Source organism: Rhinopithecus bieti, unplaced genomic scaffold, assembly GCF_001698545.2.
Source record: "Rhinopithecus bieti isolate Rb0 unplaced genomic scaffold, ASM169854v2 scaffold_2314, whole genome shotgun sequence".
Classification (NCBI taxonomy): domain Eukaryota; kingdom Metazoa; phylum Chordata; class Mammalia; order Primates; family Cercopithecidae; genus Rhinopithecus; species Rhinopithecus bieti.
The window spans coordinates 1,510,758-1,529,880 of NW_016803781.1; the positions used below are offsets into that span (position 1 = coordinate 1,510,758).

Sequence of the window (19,123 nt, forward strand, 5' to 3'; positions counted from 1 at the left end):
AAGATTACCACCAAATTTCAATTTTCTTCCTTCCTTCCTTCTTTCCTTCCTTCCTTCCTTCCTTCCTTCCTTCCTTCCTTTCCTTCTTTCCTTCCTTCCTTCAGTAAGTATTGCCTGCTTTGCCCCAGGGACCTGAGGCTTTCCTATGAGAAGCTCCATAGTCGTTCATACTACAGTGTGAAGGGCTCCTTATTTATTTATCAATTTTTTTCTCCTGAGACAGAGTCTTGCTCTGTCACCCAGGCTGCAGTGCAGTGGTGCAATCTCGGCTCACTGCAACCTCTGGCTGCCCGGTTCAAGCGATTCTCCTGCCTCAGCCTCCTGAGGAGCTGGGATTACAGGCACACACCTCCATGCCCAGCTAATTTTTATATTTTTAGTAGAGACAGGGTTTCACCATGTTGGCCAGGCTGATCTCAAACTCCTGACCTCGTGTTCCGCCTGACTCGGCCTCCTAAAGTGCTGGGATTACAGGCATGAGCCAACATACCCAGCGCCTTATTTAACTCTTTTAAGGGAGCACATGAACCCAGCAGCTTATTGTTTATACCTTTTATTTGTGCCCATTATATCTTTCACCCACCCCCCAAAACCTCGCACAACCTACAGTGGGCTCAATGGTCCTGCAGGCTGGGTGGTCACAGGCAAGTTGCTTGAACTCTCAGAGCCTCTGAGCCTCATGTCTCTGCTTTAAAGAGACAGTAATTGCATCAATAAGTTACTGTGAGATTTAAATTGTATCACATGTGAGAGGGATAAACACAATATGTATCATCGATATTACTATTATCATCATTATTCTGAGAAAGGTATACTTGGGTAAAGGGTTTTGGGTGGAGATGAGGGAGGATCTCAAAGCAAAGGGACCAAGAAAGGTACAATGATACTAATAACAATATTAAGAATGATACTAACAATTTCCATCAACCTTTACTGAGAGCTTAACAAGTTTTTTGTGTGTACCCTGGGCACAGACATGTATATAATACATCATTTAAGTTTTTGCAAGCAAAGAGATGAGAATTTCTCCATTAAAAGATGAGGAAACTGAGGTTACATGCTGGTAAGCCCAGGATGCTAACTCAAACCCACGATGGCCTCTTCCTGGAGGCTGATGCCAACTCAGCCTTCCTGTCAAAGTCAAACAGTGGCCTCTCAGTGGTAGATGCAGTAGAGCCCTCTACATCCAGTGCCTTCTAGGGCCTCAGGGGCTCAGAGTGAGGACACTTCTAGCTGGAAGATGGTGGCCAACCCTAGCCCTCATTCTGGACCTCAGAGTCCACAGGATTGACTTCACAGGCCTCTCTAAATTGTCCTCACCCTATGTCTTCCTGATCCCCTTTCCCTGGGACTGACTACGGGACCACTTCTTGGACAGTACCCCTGCCCCTACAGCAACACTTGCAACTTCCAAAGTCCATTTCCTAAAGCCCATTAGGAAACTAATTCATGCTAGGCTGTGAGTGGCTATCCCAGATAACTCTAGCATTTCCTACCTTACGTTCCACAGGCCACTCATAATGCAAGGTGCTCCACAAAAGGGAAATAAAAAGGTCATAATTCTTCCATGGTCAAATAAATTTGGAAAACTCTGAATATTCTATTCTCCTTTCCAGAGATTCACAATACATGTTAAACTATTGTAGGTGCTGAGAAGTCCTGCAGTGTGGACACCAACAATACCCAAAACTAATGCACATGATTTTTTTTTTCAAAGAACAATGTTACAACATCTGTGTAACAGTCTGAAAAATCCTGACTGAGTAGCCATGGAGGTATAGGGAAATATCTGTACCCCCAGATGATTATATAAATTCCCCAAGGCAAAGGATTTTATCTTTGTTCCCTATTAGATCCTGGAACCTGTAACAATGTTTGGTACACAGCAGACATTTGATATGTGTTTAATGAACGAATGAACAAGGTTGTGTCTGAATCCTGGCTTTGCATTTAACTTCCTGTATGGCCTTGATCAAGTCCTCACACTTCCCTGGGTTTCCATTTCCCCACATGTTAAAAATGGATGAAGACCAGGTATGGTGGCTCATGCCTGTAATCCCAATACTTTGGGAGGGTGAAGCAGGCGGATTGCTTGACCTCAGGTGTGCGAGACGGGCCTGGACAACATGGCAAATCTCAGTCTCTACAAAAAAAGACAAAAAAACCTGGGTGTGGTGGTATGTGCCTGTAGTTTAGTCCCAACTGCTTGGGAGGCTGAGGTGGGAGGATTGCTGGTGCCCGGGAGGCAGAGGTTGCAGTGAGCCAAGATTGTGCCACTGCACTCCAGCCTGGGCGACAGAGTGAGACCCTGTTTCAATCTCTCTCTCTCTCACACACACACACACACACACACACACACACACATGCGCGATGAGACAAAATTATGCATTCTCAATATTGTTAAGAATATTGTTGAAGCCCCAACCCCCAGTACTTCAGTAGTTCCCCAAGAGGTGAAAATTCGTCTTGGCAAGCAAAAAAACCCATCTTACTCTTTATGTATAAAACACAGATACACACACACACACACACACACACACACACATGTAGAGTTTGTACAGACATATATTACATACTTCATATTTGTGATATTAAAACTTCATGGGGTGGGGTCAGGTGTGGTGGCTCACACCTGTAATCCCAGCCCTTTGGGAAACCAGGGTGGGAAGATCACTTGAGCCCAGGAGTTCAAGACCAGCCTGAGCAACATGATGAGACCCCGTCTCTAAAAACAAAACTTCATGGGGGGAGGTGATTAGGAAAATAACGTCTAAAAAGACTCTCTAGGGGGATGACAAGGAAAGACAAAAGGTTGGGCAACGCTAGACTTGATGATCTAGAAGGGTCCTTGTTCTAGATCCAAATCTAGAAGGTCTGACAGTCTATGAATGTAACTCTGCAGGAGAGTGTTAGTGGGAATAGCGGAGGGAAGAGTGTTCTAGGAACAGGGAACAGCACAAGCTGAAAACCTCAGATGGGAATGAGCCTGGGTTATGGGCTGGACTGTGTGCCCATCTAGCAGCTGAAATAGCTCAGATGGGAGAGTGTTTGACCAAACTATGTCCCCCTAAAATTCATGTGTTGAAGTCCCAACCCCCAGTACCTCGGAATGTGACTGTATTTGAAGGTAAGGTGTTGAAAGAGGTGATGAAGTTTAAATGAGACCATTAGGGTGGGGCCCTAATCCAACAGGACTGGTGTCCTTATAAAAAGAGGAAGAGGCAGCTGGGATGCATGTGCATAGCGACAAGATCACATGAAGATACAGGAAGAGGCTGGGTATGGTGGCTCACACCTGTAATCCCAGCACTTTGGGGGACTGAGGCAGGCAGATCACCTGAGGTCAGAAGTTCGAGATCAACCTGGCCAACCTGGCGAAACCCTGTCTCTACTAAATATACAAAAATTAGCCAGGCGTGGTGGCACACGCCTGTAATTCCAGCTACTCGGGAGGTTGAAGCAGGAGAATCTCTTGAACCTGGGAGGTGGAGACTGTAATGAGCCATGATCTCACCACTGCCCTCCAGCCTGGGCAACAGAGTGAGACTCTATCTCAAAATAATAAAATAAAATAAAAGAAGATGCAGGGAGAAAGGGGTCATCTACGAGCCAAGGAGAGAGGCCTCAGGAGAAACCAGCCTTGCCAACACCTCGATCTTGGTCTCCAGCCTCAAGAACTCTGAGAAATATTTCTGTGGTTTAAGTCACCCAGGCTGTGGTATTGTGTTATAGCAACTGGCACAGACTCATACACTTGCCGTCTTCTTCTTTGTTTTTTTAAATACAGAGACAGGGTCTTGCTATTTTGCCCAGGCTGGTCTCAAACTCCTGGGCTCAAGTGATTCTCCCACCTCAGCCTCCCAAAGTGCTGGGATTATAAGGATGAGCCACTGCACCTGGCTTTTTGTTGTTGCTGTTGTTCTTTTGGGGTGCTTTTTTTTTTTTTTTTTTTGATACAGTGTCTCTCATTGCCCAGGCTGGAATGCAGTGGCACCATCATGGCTCACTGCAGCCTCAACCTCCCAGGCTTAAGTGATCCTCCCACCTCAGCCTCCCAAGTAGCTAGGGCCAAGGGGGCACGCCACCACACCTATCTAATTTTTTCAATTTTTTATGTAGAGATGGGATGTCAGTATGTTGCCCAGGCTGGTCTTGAACTCCTGGGCTCAAAGGATCCTACCACCTTGGCCTCCCAAAATGTTGGGATTACAGATGTGAGCCACCTGGCATCTTTAAAGAATAATCAATACAGGGACATGAGATCAAAATAGTTTGTGGGGAGAGCGGGGAGATGCAGATGGTAACAAGCTTCCTAGGACTGGGAATAATATTGGGGTTTTTGTTGTTGTTTTCTTAGCATGGGATGGGGAGCATGGGAGGACTTGAAGCAGGAGTGTGACAAGATCTGCCTTACATTTCTAGCAGGACCTCTCTGGATGCTGGGCAGAGAGCAGATCACTCATGGGCAAAGACAAAAGCAGAGGGACCGTGAGAAGGAGAGAGAAAAGGGTGGCTGGGACCAGGATGGCAGCAGTGGGCATGGTGATAAGTGGGTTGGATTCTAGTACATATTAAGAGTGGAGCTAGTGGCTAGGCGCTGTGGCTCACGCCTGTAATCCCAGCACTTTGGGAGGCCGACACAGGCAGATCACCTGAGGTCAGGAGTTCGAGACCAGCCTGGCCAACATGGTGAAACCCTGTCTCTACAAAACAACCCACAAAAATTAGCTGGATATGGTGCACACACCTGTAATCCCAGCTACTTAGGAGGCTGAGGCAGGAGAATAACTTGAACCCAGGAGGCAGAGGTTGCAGTGAGCCGAGATCGCACCACTGCACTCCAGCCTGGGGACAAAGCAAGCCTCCGTCTTAAAAAACAAAAGTAGAGCTAGTAGGAATTGCCAATGGATTAGAATGTGGGGGGGTTGAGAGAAAGGAAGGGTTATGGATCATTCCAGATGTTTAGCCTGAACAACTTGAAAAGTGTAACTTCAGTTATGTTTGGTCCGGTTTTGTTTGAGATGTGTATTAGACATTCACATCGAGGTGTCAAGCAAGTGGTCAGATGTTCAGGGACGGTCTGAGTAGAGGTAGGCACAAGAAAGGTCTGCCCCGCAACCCCATGCTTCCAACCCACAACCCCTGTCACAGAATATTTGCAAACAGCTCTGTACTTGTCTGCATTCATTCCCCATTAAACTGAGTGAGAGACAAAACTTTATGTGTCACGTTTACCATTGTACATCCCAGGCAAATGATCTGTTGAATAAATGGGATGATATAACAAGGAGTTAAAATTTACTGAGGCACAAATATTCCTCAACATTCCCCTCCCCTTCCTGAGCCAGATAATGTTATCTTTTCCAGCAGACTGTTTGGGTCCCCACCCTTTCCTGTCCCTATCAGACTGATCAGGGACATTAGTGGGCAGAGGAAGATGGGCCAAGAGAGCCTGGAACAAGAGCTAGAGGGCTCATGAGAGAGGTTTAGACAATCTATAAAATGCAGAGCCGGGAGAAAGTAAGGAGGGGAGGAGAAAAAGCGAGATAGAGAGGAGACCAATCCTGCCACTCAGTCTGCAAGTGGAACAGGGGTTTCTTTGTTTTATAGGCTTTCTTTGGAGCATGGAGGGTGTTAAATGAGAGACTCCAGGGTACTGTGTGTGTGAGAGAGAATTGGGAAGAGAGAAAAAAGGTATGAGAAGTTTTGCTAAGGGAGATGACTGACTCTCTCCATGCGTGGCTTTGAAAACCACAAGCTAGGAACAATTTATCAAGAAGACATAACAATCATCAATGTACGTACACCTAACCACAGAGCATCACAATTGCTGAAGGAAAAAAAAAAACAGAAAGCAAAAATAGACAAAACTAAGGGAGGAAACAGATAAATCCAAATAACCAATAGTTCTTTCTATGTAATTCACTAAAATTGATTTTTTAAAAACAGCTGCAGTGAACTATGATTGTGTCATTATACTCCTGCCTGGGCGACAGAATGAGATCCTGTCTCAAAAAAAAAAAAAAAAAGAAAAGAAAAAAAAAATCAGCAAGGATATAGAAAAATCAAATCAACACTGTTAACAAATTTGATCTGACATTTACAGAACATTGTACCCAACAACTGCAAAATATGAATAGTTTTCAAGTGTACTACCAAGCCTATCAAAGATAGACCATGTAGCCAGGAGCAGTGGCTCAGGCCTGTAATCCTAGCACTTTGGGAGGCTGAGGTATGCAGATGTCCTAAGCTCAGGAGTTCAAGACAAGCTTGGGCAACATGGCGAACCCTGTCTCTACCAAAAATACAAAAATTACAGGGCGTGGTGGCACGCACCTGTAATCTCAACTGCTTGTGGGGCTGAGGCAGCAGAATTGCTTGAACCTGGGAGGTCGAGGCTGCGGTGAGACAAGATTGCACCACTGCACTCCAGCCTAGGTGACAGAGTGAAACTTGTCTCATTAAAAACAAAACAAACAAAAAAAAACAAACAAACAAAAAATAAAATAAAAATAAAAAGACCATGTGCTGGGCCATAAAATAAGTCTTAATTCATTTCAGAAGACTTAAATCTTACGGAGTATGTTCTCCAACCACACTGGTCTTTAAAAGCACACCAATAACAATAAAACATCTAGAAAAATCCTACAGTATTTGGAATTTAAATAACATCCCTTTAAATAACCCACAGGTCAAAAGAAAAAAAAAAAATCACAAGTGAAACTAGAAAACATCAAACTGAATAATAATGAAAACACATCAAATTAATATTTATGGGAAGCAGCTAAAGCCATACTTGGAGGGAAATTTATAGCTAAATGACTGTACTGGGTGGGGGAAAGAGAGGCCTAAAATTAATGACCCAAAAGTCTGCCTTGAAAAAAAGCTAGAAAAACTAAGAACAAAGTAGGCCTGAAATAAATAGAAGAAAGGAAATACTGAAATCGAAGAGTAAAACTCAGTGGAATAATGATAGAGAAAACAAGGCTAAAAAAACGGTTCTTCGAAAAGAATAATAAAATTGAAAAGCACAGCTAATACTGGACTTTTCTATTTTTTTATTCGTTTGAGTTTTTTGTGCTGACTGTGTGCATGGACCGGTTCACATGGGTGCTGGGTTCACACGGATTACAGGGCGAGGCAGAAGGAGAGAGCACGCCACAGCCTCCAGAGCGCTCCATTGCAGACAAGCACGCATGCGCTCCTCCGTGCTGCGCCCCTGCTCACTGCTGAATCCTGCGGATGCTCTGCACCTGGAAGGTCTGGGCGTGAGAGCCCCACTCCCGGAAATGCTTGTAGTCACCGGAATGGTGATCGCTTTCCAGCACATACTGAAATCCTCGGTAGCCCGGAAACTGGGAGCAAACCCAACTGGAAAAGAGAAAAGGCAGAGGGTTACCCTACAGAGACACCAGCATGATGACCAACACAGGGGCAAAGGGATCCATGCACACGCACACAATTCTAGCCATCCTGGCCTTTCTTCAGTGCTCACAATGTGCCATGCTCTCTCCCCTACCACAGGGCCTTTGATCGTGCCATTCCCTTTGCCGGAAGCACCATCCCAGCCTTTCTTTTCCTAAACAAGTTGTATTTGTCCTTCATGGCTCAGCTTGATTATGAGAGCAATCTGACTCGTTCCCCAAATCAGGCCACAGTCCCTTATTATACCTTTGTAGCACTCATGTAATTCGATAGTTTTCAAATTATTTGTAAAATATCAGCCTCCTCTGCCAGCAGGTAAGCTCATGAGTGTAGGAACGTGTATGCTTTGTTCATCGTTATCTCCACCTTCATAAATTTATAAAAGTCTAGCACAGAAGAAGGGGGGTCCCTAAATATTTGCTGATTAAAAGAACAAGTGAAGGAATGGGAAGTCTTGTTCTTTCCCCATTCCCCTTCCTTATCCAGGGGCACTTCCAAGAAAAAATCTATCATTTCAGTCCATTGATTTCTTTTTTCTTTCTTTCTTTCTTTTTTTGAGGCAGAGTCTCGCTCTGTTACCCACACTGGAGTGCAGTGGGGCGACCTCGGCTCACTGCAACCTTTGCCTCCTGGGTTCAAGTAATTCTGCCTCATCCTAGTGGCTGGGACTACAGGCATAGCCACCGGGATAATTTTTTGTATTTTTAGTAGAGACGGGGTTTCACCATGTTGGCCAGGCTGGTCTCGAACTCCTGACCTCAGGTGATCCGCCCACCTCGGCTTCCCAAAGTGCTGGGATTACAGGCGTGAGCCACCGCGTCTAGCCCAATTCATTGATTTCTACTCTGTTCAGGACAAGGATTGGTGTCTGGTTTTCCAAGCCTCCATTTCCCTTTCTGTAAAAGAGGAAGTGAACTCGAGAATTACAAGGGGTCCCTCTTACTCTAAAACAACATGATTCTTCGGTGGTTCCTGAGAAAACCAAAGAAAAAAAAAAGATGAAAAACCCTACCTCCCATCTTTGCCCCCTGCCTACCAGGAGCCAAGGGACACCTCAGAAAGTGGCTCTGATGTCCTCCCTAAATAAGAATCTCACACCTTAGCCTTCACCTGCCACCTCCTGGGTGGAAAGGAAAGGACCAGTCAATGCTGAGTTTGAAGCTGGACTGTTACCTACCTGCTGATGGACTTTGAGCAGGTTGCTTGAGCCACACCTGTTTCTTTATGGCTGGGGGCATTCATTCTCCCTACTCCTGGCCATAGACCCTGTTGCCTCTGCTCTCAGCCAAGTTGAGAAAATGAGGCTGAATCGGGCAATGACCACATGACCAAACCTAGCCAATCAGAACACCCCATTCCTGTGCACACGGTGATTGGTTCAGAGTTGAGCACAGGACCCAGCTGGACCAATGAGCACCTTTCTTGGAACCTTTAATAGAATCACTGAGACCACTGTCTTTCCCTATGGCTGGATGTAAAGATGAAGCTCTTTACATTCTCGTCTAAGAATATAGCCACACACAGGCAGGCAGGGCAACAGGTGGGGGTTGTGGAGGGGAGACAGATACCTGCTGTAGCACCTGGATCCAGTTGCGCTTGAAGCTAATTACAGGGGCCGATAAATATCTTTTGGGCTTAAACCCAGTATGATCTGGGTTTCAATCCCTCAAATTCTGCCTGATACCTCCCTGTGCCTCAGTGTTCTCCTCTGGAATGTGGGCATCAGAGCACAAAAGTCCCCAGCACACAGTTTTCACAGGAGGTATCCCTACCCCTCCCAATATTCCCTCCCCTGCCAGGCAGAGACTTGGATACACTTACGCCCCAGAGTGGACGTGGAAGGACCCTACTTCATTGCCTTCCCATCCCATAGCCTGGAGGGAAGGGTAGTCATCGCTCAGCTCTCCTTTCTTGCCCAGGAAGTTCTCTTGCTCAAAGATTGTCAGCCTCGAGTCACGGTGGTTCTACAGGAACAGGAAACACAGTCAGACCACTAGGCTCCCAGTTGGAAACCCAGGAGCCTCTCCTGGCCTCCACACTCCCTGCCCTTGTCTCCCAAATCAACCTTCCTTGCAAACCTTTTGGAAGGGCAATAAGGCAACAGGTACCAGAAACCTTACCATTTGCCCTTCCAGAAATTTCCACAAAGAAAATAATCATGGAATAAATAGGCTGCAAGAATGTTCATCGTTAACAGTTTTTTCAAAAACAAACAAACAAAAAGGAATCAACCTTTATGTCCGAAATTGGGGATCCAGTGGTAAGCTGAGGTATTACACTGTGGTTAAGAAAAAGAGTGTAGAGGCCAGGTACGGTGGCTCACGCCTATATTCCCAGCATTTTGGGAGGCCGAGGTGGGCGGATCACCTGAGGTCAGGAGTTCAAGACCAGCCCGACAAATATGGTGAAACCCTGTCTCTACTAAATACAGAAAATTAGTCAAGCATAGTGGCGCATGCCTGTAATCTCAGCTACTTGGGAGACTGAGGCAGGAGAATCGCTTGAACCTGGGAGGCAGAGGTTGCAGTGAGCCAAGATTGTGCCATTGCACTCCAGCCTGGACAACAAAAGCGAAAACTCCATCAAAGAGAGAGAGAGAGAGAGAGAAAGGAAGGGTAGAGATATCATCTCAAATCCTTCCTACCAGGAAGCAGCTGCCACTTACCAACTGACTGAGGTTAGACAGGATTTCTGAGCCTCTGTTCCTGTATCTATAAAATGAAACTAACCATACCCATTTTTCAGGGTTCTTTTGAGAACTAAATGAATTCAGAAGTTGGAAACTGCTGGGAATGAGGGATTGTATCTGTTGCAGCCCACCACGGGTCCCATATTGGCACAATATCTAGAGTGTTTGCAGAGTAAATGAACAAATGGACTTATTCACAAAATGGAATACTAGGGAGCTATGAAAAATGATGGAAGTGAGATTTAATCACCTAGACTGATGATCGTGATACATTTGCTCAGTGAGAAAAGCTAGTTTCCAGGCCTTAGACTCATTATGATTCCATTTTTGTGGCAAAATTATGTGTGCAATATAGGTAAGATATATAGATTATATAGATATAGGTGTAGATGTTTATCTGGATGTGTATATACATAGAGACATAAATGTATAGGTTGAACATTTGTAACCTAAACATCCAAAATCCAAAATGCTCTAAAATCTAAAACTTTTTGAGTGACGACATGACACTCAAAGAATGCTCACCAGAGTATTTCAGATTTTGGCTTTTTGGATTCAGGCTGCTCAACTGTAGGTATTATAAATATTACAAAATCTGGGGAAAATATTCACAATCCAAAACACTTCTGGTCCCAAGCATTTCAGATAAGGGATAAACAATCCTGACCATACCAGGATTTTCCTTCAGAATTTTGGATGGTAAATATGGTGCCTTATGTCATTTTAAATTAATGAGTTGAAAAATAAAATACACTTTTTTTTTTGAGACAGAGTCTCACTCTGGTGCCCAGGCTGGAGTGCAGTGGTGCGATCTTAGCTCACTGCAACCTCCATCTCCTGGGTTCAAGTCATTCTCTTGCCTCAGTCTCCTGAGTAGCTGGGACTACAGGCATGTACCACCACGCCCAGCTAATTTTTTTGTATTTTTAGTAGAGACGGGGTTTCACCATGTTGGCCAGGCTGATCTTGAACTCCTGGCCTCAAGTGATTCACCCGCCTGGGCCTCCCAAAGTGCTGGGATTGTAGGTGTGAGCCACTGTGCCCGGCCTAAAATATACCTTTCTGAGCCTCAATTTTTTCATCGGTGAGATGGGAATAATAATGCTCACCTCCACCCACACTCCAAAAACAGCAATAAAATGTAAAATCAGGAGCATTGATATCGAATTAGGAGCAAGAAATGAAACCCTTCATCCCCTCTGGGCCCTACCATCCCTGGTACCCAACTTCTCTCAGGGTCCCTGAATCACAAAAAAAAAAAAAAAGGCACAAAGCTGGCAGGGGCTCCTGTCACAACCAGGACTGCTGTGAGCAGAGAGTTTAAGGTGGGCTCTGGCCAGATGCTATACGTTCTTCTTCCCAACAACATTGGTACTATTGCCCCATTTCAAGATGAAGAAACTGAGGCCTACAGAGGAAAGAGACTACAGCCCTTGTCACGCAGCTTGAAGTGGCGACATGAGAATTTCAGCTCTGGGACACTTGATTCCCAAGTGCCCACATGAGGGGCTCGGGCCTCCCCGGGACGCAGAAGTGGTAGAACTCACAGCACAGGCCACAGGCCGGAAGGAGGTGAGCCTCTCAGAGGGGTAGGCCGTGTTGCCACCCCAGGCATCCCAGCTCGGGTATTCGCCCCGTTCCAGAACGTACTGCTGCCCTTGGAAGCCAGCATGCTCGAAGCCCACCCACCTGCAGACAGAGGGTAGAGCGTGCAGGAGGTAAGCGTCCCCCTCACCCTACATTCTAGACCAGCAAATGGGTCTAGAATGGTCACAATCACAACCATTCAGGGGTAATTGTGCCCCCAGGAAACACTTGACAATGCCTGGAGACATTTTTGGTTGTCATGACTAGGGGAGGGGCTTCTAAGGCCATCTATCAGGTAGAGGCCAGGGATGCTGCTAAACATCCCATAATACACAGGCCAGCCTCCACTGCAAAGGATGATCCAGCCAGAAACATCAGTAGTGCCGAAGTTGAGGGAACCGGCTCTAGACCTGACTTGCTGTGTGTCCCATAGGTAGGGAAACTGCTTCACACAGGTGCCCTGACAACCTTGCTCCTCTGTCAGTTTCCACAGAGGCCACAGAGTCAAAGCTGATCACAGACTGACCTCACCTTGGTGGAATTCCCTGTGATCCTGCCAGGGTGTCGGAGACGGGCAGTTTTGTGAGGAGCTACTGCAAGGCCATCTCTCATATTCTTCCCTCTCTTGTGGGAGGCTGCCATGAGGCAGTTCCTCATCTGCCTGTCTGGCCACTCTGAGACGTGGAGCTTTCCACCTCGCCGCCCCACAGGTGACAATAGCAAGCTATCGTTGAAGCATGGAAGCAGTTCTTCAGCCACGGGGTTCCCACCATTCCTGCTGCCTGTCATTCGGCCCCCTTTGTTTTGGTGTCATCCCGTAGGACAAGGGACACAGGAAGCTGACACCGTGCGCACCTTGCCTTTGCTGTCTGTGTAAGTAATAAACTGTCTGAATCTATCCGAGCTCATTATCTGCTTACTGGCTGAGTCTGTCAGCCTGCTGGACATACCCCTAGAAAGCCTCTGTTCCCATCTGACCCCCATTCCCCACCTGCACAAATCAGAAGCTAAAAGAGTATTTACTAAAGCATGAGATGTGTAAAAATCACCCAAGATGACCTCAGGTGGCACTCACAGGCATAGGATTAAGTGACTCCAAATCTCCTATCTACTTTCCAACCTTCTACAACCTTCTATCCAATATGGTAACTACTGGCCACATCTCCTAGCTACTTTCCAACCTTCTAGAACCTTCTATCCAATATGGTTGCTACTGGCCACATCTCTTTTCTGTCTACTTTCCAACCTTCCAGAAATTTTTTCCAATATGGCAGCTACTGGTCACATCTCCTTTCTATTTACTTTCCAGCCTTCTAGAACCTTCTATCCAATATGGTAGCTACTGGTCACACCTTTCTATCTACTTTCCAACCTTCTAGAGCCTTCTATCCAATATGGTAGCTGCTGGCCATATCTCCTTTCTACTTGCTTTCCAACCTTCTAGAACTTTCTATCTAATATGGTAGTTACTGGCCACATGTAGCTAATTTAATTTAAACTTAAATAAGATTAAATAAAACATTCAGTTTTCTAGTCACGCTGGCTACCTTTCAAAATCCTCAATGGTCACATCTGGCCAGTGGCTCTGAAATGGACGGTGCAGATGTAGAACATCTCCATCATTGCAGACAGGTCCACTGAATGGCACTGGTCTAGAAAGTCTTGGTGTGTTATTAGTGCGTCCTTAACACCTCTCTACATCTCACAATCTCTCTCTCTCTCACTCTTTTTTTTGTTTCTTAATTTTGGTTTTTTGTTTTGTTTTTGTTTTTTACAAAAAATGATCGGGCCACATGCTTAGCAACAAGACTGTTTAGCTAAAAATTAATAGCATTAAAACATTATATTCATTTTTATAGTTACTGTCTACTTTTGGTGAGTGATGTTGGCTTTCAATTTATGGCCAGGAGAGACATTTTTAGATCCAACCCTGGATTCTAAGGATCTTCTCCCGCAGAGCTGCCTCATCCAGTGGGCAGGGTCTGGGTAAATGACACCCTCCCACTGTTGGGCTGTGCACAACCTGCATAACCTTACATGGCAGTCCTGCACACTCCTCAGTGCTTCAGGAGGGCACACTAGGAAGAGAGGACCTAGAATAGCTAAAAGTCTTAGCACCCGTCTCTAGGTCCCTTCCTGTCCACCCTCTACCCCAACTCAGTATCCCCCTAGACTCACGCTCCACTCAGCACTTTCAAAGATCGCACAGTCTCGAAGCCAAGCTCCAGCACACTGGGGCACTCAGCCGTGAACTCGTGCCGCCGGCCCTGGAAGCCGTCCTCATCCCACACCACCATCTGTGCCAGGAAAAAAAAAAAAAAAGAAGGTGGCGATCCGCATCAGAGTCTCATGGAGGGTGAGGGGTTGGGGGCTCCCCCCAGGATCTGGCAGGTAAAGCAGGGATTGCAAACTCAGATGCCTCCAGGAGCCAGGCAGGCAAGGACAGTAAGGATAGTGAAACACTAGAGAGCACAGGTGCCAGGTAGATGGGTGGCCTCTTCCCAGTGCCACCAATGGTTGCCAAGTGGGAATGCAAGCCAGACCTTCCAATTTCTCAATACAATTCCTAGATCTGGACTTTTATGTGGTTCTTCTAGGCTTTTAAAGGCTGATGATAAATCCAAAAGCTTTATAAAACAAACACACACACACAGAGATGGTCAAAGAAATCATGCCCAAAGATTGCAATCTCTGCCAAAGAGTATAACAGGTCAACTCTGGGAACCAGAAGACCCAAGTTCACATTTGACTTCCCTGTATGTGACATACAAGTCCCTTCTCGACTCTGAGTCTTGATTGTACCTCTGTGAAATAGGCATTTATAATACCCTCCTCCTAGGATTCTTGGGGACTTGAACCCTCCGCACACCTCCTGGACAACCCCTCCCCATGCCTCTTCCTACCTTCCAGTGTCCCGCTGACTTGGTGCATTGCAGGGTCATCGTGGCCCCTTCCTACAGAAGAGAAGAACATCGTAATCGTCCACCCTGTCCCTCTGCTCTCCTCTTTATGTAGATGGCTGGCTTAGACCTGGTCAGGATCCACATGGGGAGTCCAGCAGTGACTGGGCTAGGGGCAATGCATGGCTTTGGCCTGTCCCTCTCCTGTCCTTTCCATCTGTTGTCACCAGTGCCATCTTCCATCCTATCCCCATCTCAAAACTCACCCTTGCTGGGTCTCATTGACTCTAAGCCCCACTCTGTATTCTCTTATCTGCTTGTTATGGGAAAATTTCTGTGGCTGTTGGTGGGTGGGTACATCACCCCAGCAAGTGCTAAAATGAGAGTCCTTCCAAACACAATGCCTAGCTCAAAGAGGTAGCTCTAATGCTGGAAATTTAGGCCACAGGGCTACAGGAATAATTTTGTTTTTAAATGAGGGAAGCAGGTGCTGGTCTTGATGGTTGGGGCTCATCCTTGGTTAGGGTGAGGATGGCATTCAGGATGACACAGTGACATCCCTAGGACTGGGGACCTGGGCTCCTTGCCTCCCAGGATGCTCACTCAGAACTCTGATCCCAACCCTCCTCCAAACCTGGGACTTACCGAGATAGGCCCAGGGAACATGTCAGATCTGAGACCAGCCGAGGTCAGGCTCTTATAGGCAGGGAGGGAAGAGGGGCCCCTGGGAGACAAAGCCCCGACTCAGCAACTGGGCTGAAGAAACAAAAGCCAGCCCTGGCTGAAGAGCCAATGGCAAGCTGTCAGCAGCTCTGACTTTAGCAGGGAGGGAATGGACCAGATCACCACCCCCAGGGATCAGCCACGAAGAAGCAGAGCGGTGGAATATTGGCCCTCATTAGCCCCACAAGGTTCCTGACTAGAACAGGAGAATGAACACTAGAGGAGGAGTCCAGAAGCATCCTTCCTAGCTATGTGAGCTTGAGCAAGTCATTTCCCCTCAATTTCTGCCTATAAAATGGGGCAGAAACAAACTATATCACAGAGTTGTTGTGAGGTTACATAGCATGCCTGGTACAGAGTAAACATTCAGGAAATGTCTATTCCTTTCCTCTTCTCATTCCCCTTTCTCTTCCAGTTGAAGCAATCAGGATAGGCTGCCTGTTGGAGGAGGGATTTGAACTAGACTCTGAAGGATGAAGATATGTACAGAGTTAGATGGAAGCAGAGGCATTCTAAGAAAAGTTCAGAGGTGGGAACTTGGGGCACATGTACAAGAAAGAGCTGGTAGCCCAGTTGGCCTGGAGCTCGGGGGACCTGAAGGGAAGTGAGGCAGGAGAAGAGGTCTAGGCCAGGGCCTGCCAAGTCCACAAAGCCCGAAGATGAATCCAGATGGCTCTGTGGGCAGCATAAAGAAGCTGTTAGTTGCAAACATGCTTTGCAAACTGTAGCACACTTGCCAAATACCCAGGACTTGTACAATTTGCTGTGTGCCTCTTGTCCCTAAACCCTGCCCTCTGAATTGGCCTATGAGGGGCCTCTTACAGCATAGGAAAGGAGCATGACTGGAAACCAGATCATCTGAGATGAAATCCAGCCCTGCTTCTTTTACCATCTGGGTGACCTGGAGGATATCTGAGTCCTGCTCATGACCTGTAAAGTGGTAACACCAGTTTCCCTTTAAGAGGTGAAATGCAGCTCTATCAAATGCATGACTTTAGGCCAGGCGCTGTGGCTCATGCCTGTAATCCCAGCACTTTGGGAAGTCAAGGTGGGTGGATCACCTGAGGTCAGGAGTTCAAGACCAGGCTAGCCAACATGGTGAAACCCCGTCTCTACTAAAAATACAAAAATTAGCAGGGAGTAGTGACGGGTGCCTGTAATCCCAGCCACTAGGGAGGCTGAGGCAGGAGAATTGCCTGAACCTGAGAGGCAGGGGTTGCAGTCAGCCAAGATCATACCATTGCACTCGAGCCTGGTGACAGAGCAAGACTCCGTCTCAAAAAAAAAAAAAAAAAAAAAAAAAAAAAAAAAAAAAAGAATGCATGACTTTGATGAAGTGTTGGCATGAAAATTAAAGGTTAAGAATGCAGCCTCTACAGCCAGACTGCCTGGGTTTGCATCCCACTCTTGCTGGCTGGGTAACTTTAGGCATGTTACTTAATCTCTCTGAGTCTCAGTTTACTTGTGTATAAAATGGGTGTAACAAGGTAAGTTACCGTTAGCCTAAGAGACAGGGGTATTGTGAGAATAAATGTGAATTGCACGTGAACAGCAGCTGGAATTGCTCCTGCAACATAAAAAATTACAGTATTTCCATCATCTTCATCATCATCATTGCTAATAATAAAGATGATTACTATGAATTATTGATCAAAAAAGCAGGAGTACATAGGTTTTAAGAGCCTGGGTTCATGAGTAAAGAAGATGTGATTTCCAAGTTCATTTTGCATTTCCATTTGTATGAGAAAGTGAGCTGAGAGAGAGGAAGGAAAGGGAGTTGCTTCAGTTTCCTTATCTGTAATTGGGGTTAATCCTAAAATTTCATCCTTATACTGAGGAGTATAGGAAAATGCAAAAAAAAAAAAAAAAAAAAAAAAAAAAGAAAAAAAAGAAAAGAAATTGACTCCATAAGACAGGGCAAAAAAGAAAAAGATATAATGAAGGATACAATAATAATAATAATAATAAATGCTCTGAGTGGAGCCACCAGCATGGTGAGCCATCCCCTTCTCTGCCCCACCCTCTGGCAGACAGCCCATTCCTAGGGGGGTTTGGGGGGGCACAGAACTGCCCCAGATGACCTGGCTTTGAAGCCTAGACTGGTGGGTGGCCCCCACCACAGGCATCTTGGCCCCAGTTCCAGTGGCTACCCCATCTTGCAGTTCCTGCCCACACCCCACCCACCAAGTCTTGGCCCAGGATGAAAGGCCAAGGAGGGGCTGGGAAGCAAGGGGGTGCTGGGTGGGTGGAGGGACAGAGGCAAAGCTGGCTCCAGGCCAGGGAGAGCTCAAGACGGAGCTGGGTTCCGTGGGGAGCCCAGACCCCTGAAGAAGAGGCAGGAGCCTATCCAGAAGTCCCCTCCATACATCCTGCCTGGGACTGGGGAGTCGACTGCAGATGACCTAGCTGAGCAGCTCCCCAGGCTCCCTCTGACCCCAGCTCTACTGTGAGTTCCCAACGTGTGACTGCTGAAGTCACTTGTTCCACCTGGGCCTCGGTTTCTCCATTGGTGAAATGAGAGGATTGGGCCCTGTGATTTCTGGCGTCTGTTCCGCCATCTTGAGGCTTGATTGTCCCACCTTGACCTCTGTCTCTCCGTCTCTCGCTCCTTCACTGTCCACGTCCCTTGTGCCACTGTGTCTCTGTCTCCACCTCTCTTTGTTACTTCTCTCTATCTGCCTCCCTACTTCTCTCTCTTTGCCTTGGTTTCCCTATCTCCCCTGTACCTTACCTTTTGTTCCAATCCATCAGAACCACCATTTAGTCACCAGATATTGACTGAGAACCCACTATGTGCTAAGCCCCACCTAGACAGGCCCAGCTAGGTGCTGGGGCCAGTGGTGAACAAGATGTGGTGGGCATCTGGGGCTTCCCAGGGCGGGAGGCTCTGAGACAGGCAGTCATATTCCTGGCCACCAGCACTGTCCCCCGGGTAAGATAACGTGGCCTGGGTAGAGGCAGGGAAGGGGGGTGGCAGGAGGGGTCACTATCGATAAGTCAGGAAAGGATGGGGTCCAATGTGTGTAAGAGAAAGAGACCCAGGTCTCCAATATCCAACCCAGCTGAGCACAGTGAGACTCACCCATTCCCACCCCTACCTACAAAGAGGAAGTCAGGTCAGGGGGCCTCAGGCCAAGGTCAAGGCTGGACAGCAGGAGAAGGAAGCACACAGGCCCAGAGCTGGCTGGCCTGCACTGTCTCTGACCTCTCTGTGCCTTTGCTTTCCTCGTCTGTGAAATGGGCATAATGAAAGTACCAAATAAGGCAGATTGCCCTGGGGACTGACTGAGATAGCATGGGTTCAGCCTACAGTAAGCACTCTGTAAAAAACGCTGTCCATATCAAACCCACATCTGCCTTTACAAAATGCTTCTATGCTCGTTGTCACCATCTTTTCTGTGCAGCATCCAATAGGGACACGTGCCCACCTTATAATTGCAGACACAGGGGCCCCCCCTAGGGGTAGAGACCTACCAAAAGCCACACAGCGTATAGTGGCTGAGTCAGGATTCAAACTCTGGTCTCCTGCCTCCCAGGGTCTCCCCTTTTCCCTGCCCCATGTTGGCAGCCAGCAGGGACCCTTTTGGGGACCCATTCCCTGGCTGGGGTTATCGAGAGAGGAGTCAGGGTAGGGTTGGAAGGTGAAGCTGCTGTGGCCAGGGTTTCTGCTGTGTGTGCTGGTCTCACAAAGGAAAGTGCTGCTGTCTGCAGTGATCCAGGCGAGGTCGGGGCCCCAGTCCCCCACTCCCTGCCCAGGCCTGCTGAGCCAGCTTCCCCTTTGTGCCACAGACTATAGGAC

The 19,123-nt window shown here is 47.0% G+C and overlaps 1 protein-coding gene across 1 annotated transcript; it reads right to left on the reverse strand.

Annotated features, from left to right (window-relative positions):
* Window positions 1-7,035: 7,035 nt before the first annotated feature.
* CRYBA4 (crystallin beta A4) lies at window positions 7,036-15,269 on the reverse strand. The gene is made up of 6 exons (XM_017853012.1): window positions 15,247-15,269; window positions 14,605-14,655; window positions 13,880-13,998; window positions 11,662-11,803; window positions 9,247-9,389; window positions 7,036-7,371 (listed from the first exon to the last, which is right to left on the reverse strand). The coding sequence occupies exons 1-6, from the start codon at window positions 15,265-15,267 to the stop codon at window positions 7,224-7,226; spliced, it is 624 nt and encodes a 207-aa protein (XP_017708501.1). The 5' UTR covers window positions 15,268-15,269; the 3' UTR covers window positions 7,036-7,223.
* Window positions 15,270-19,123: the final 3,854 nt, after the last annotated feature.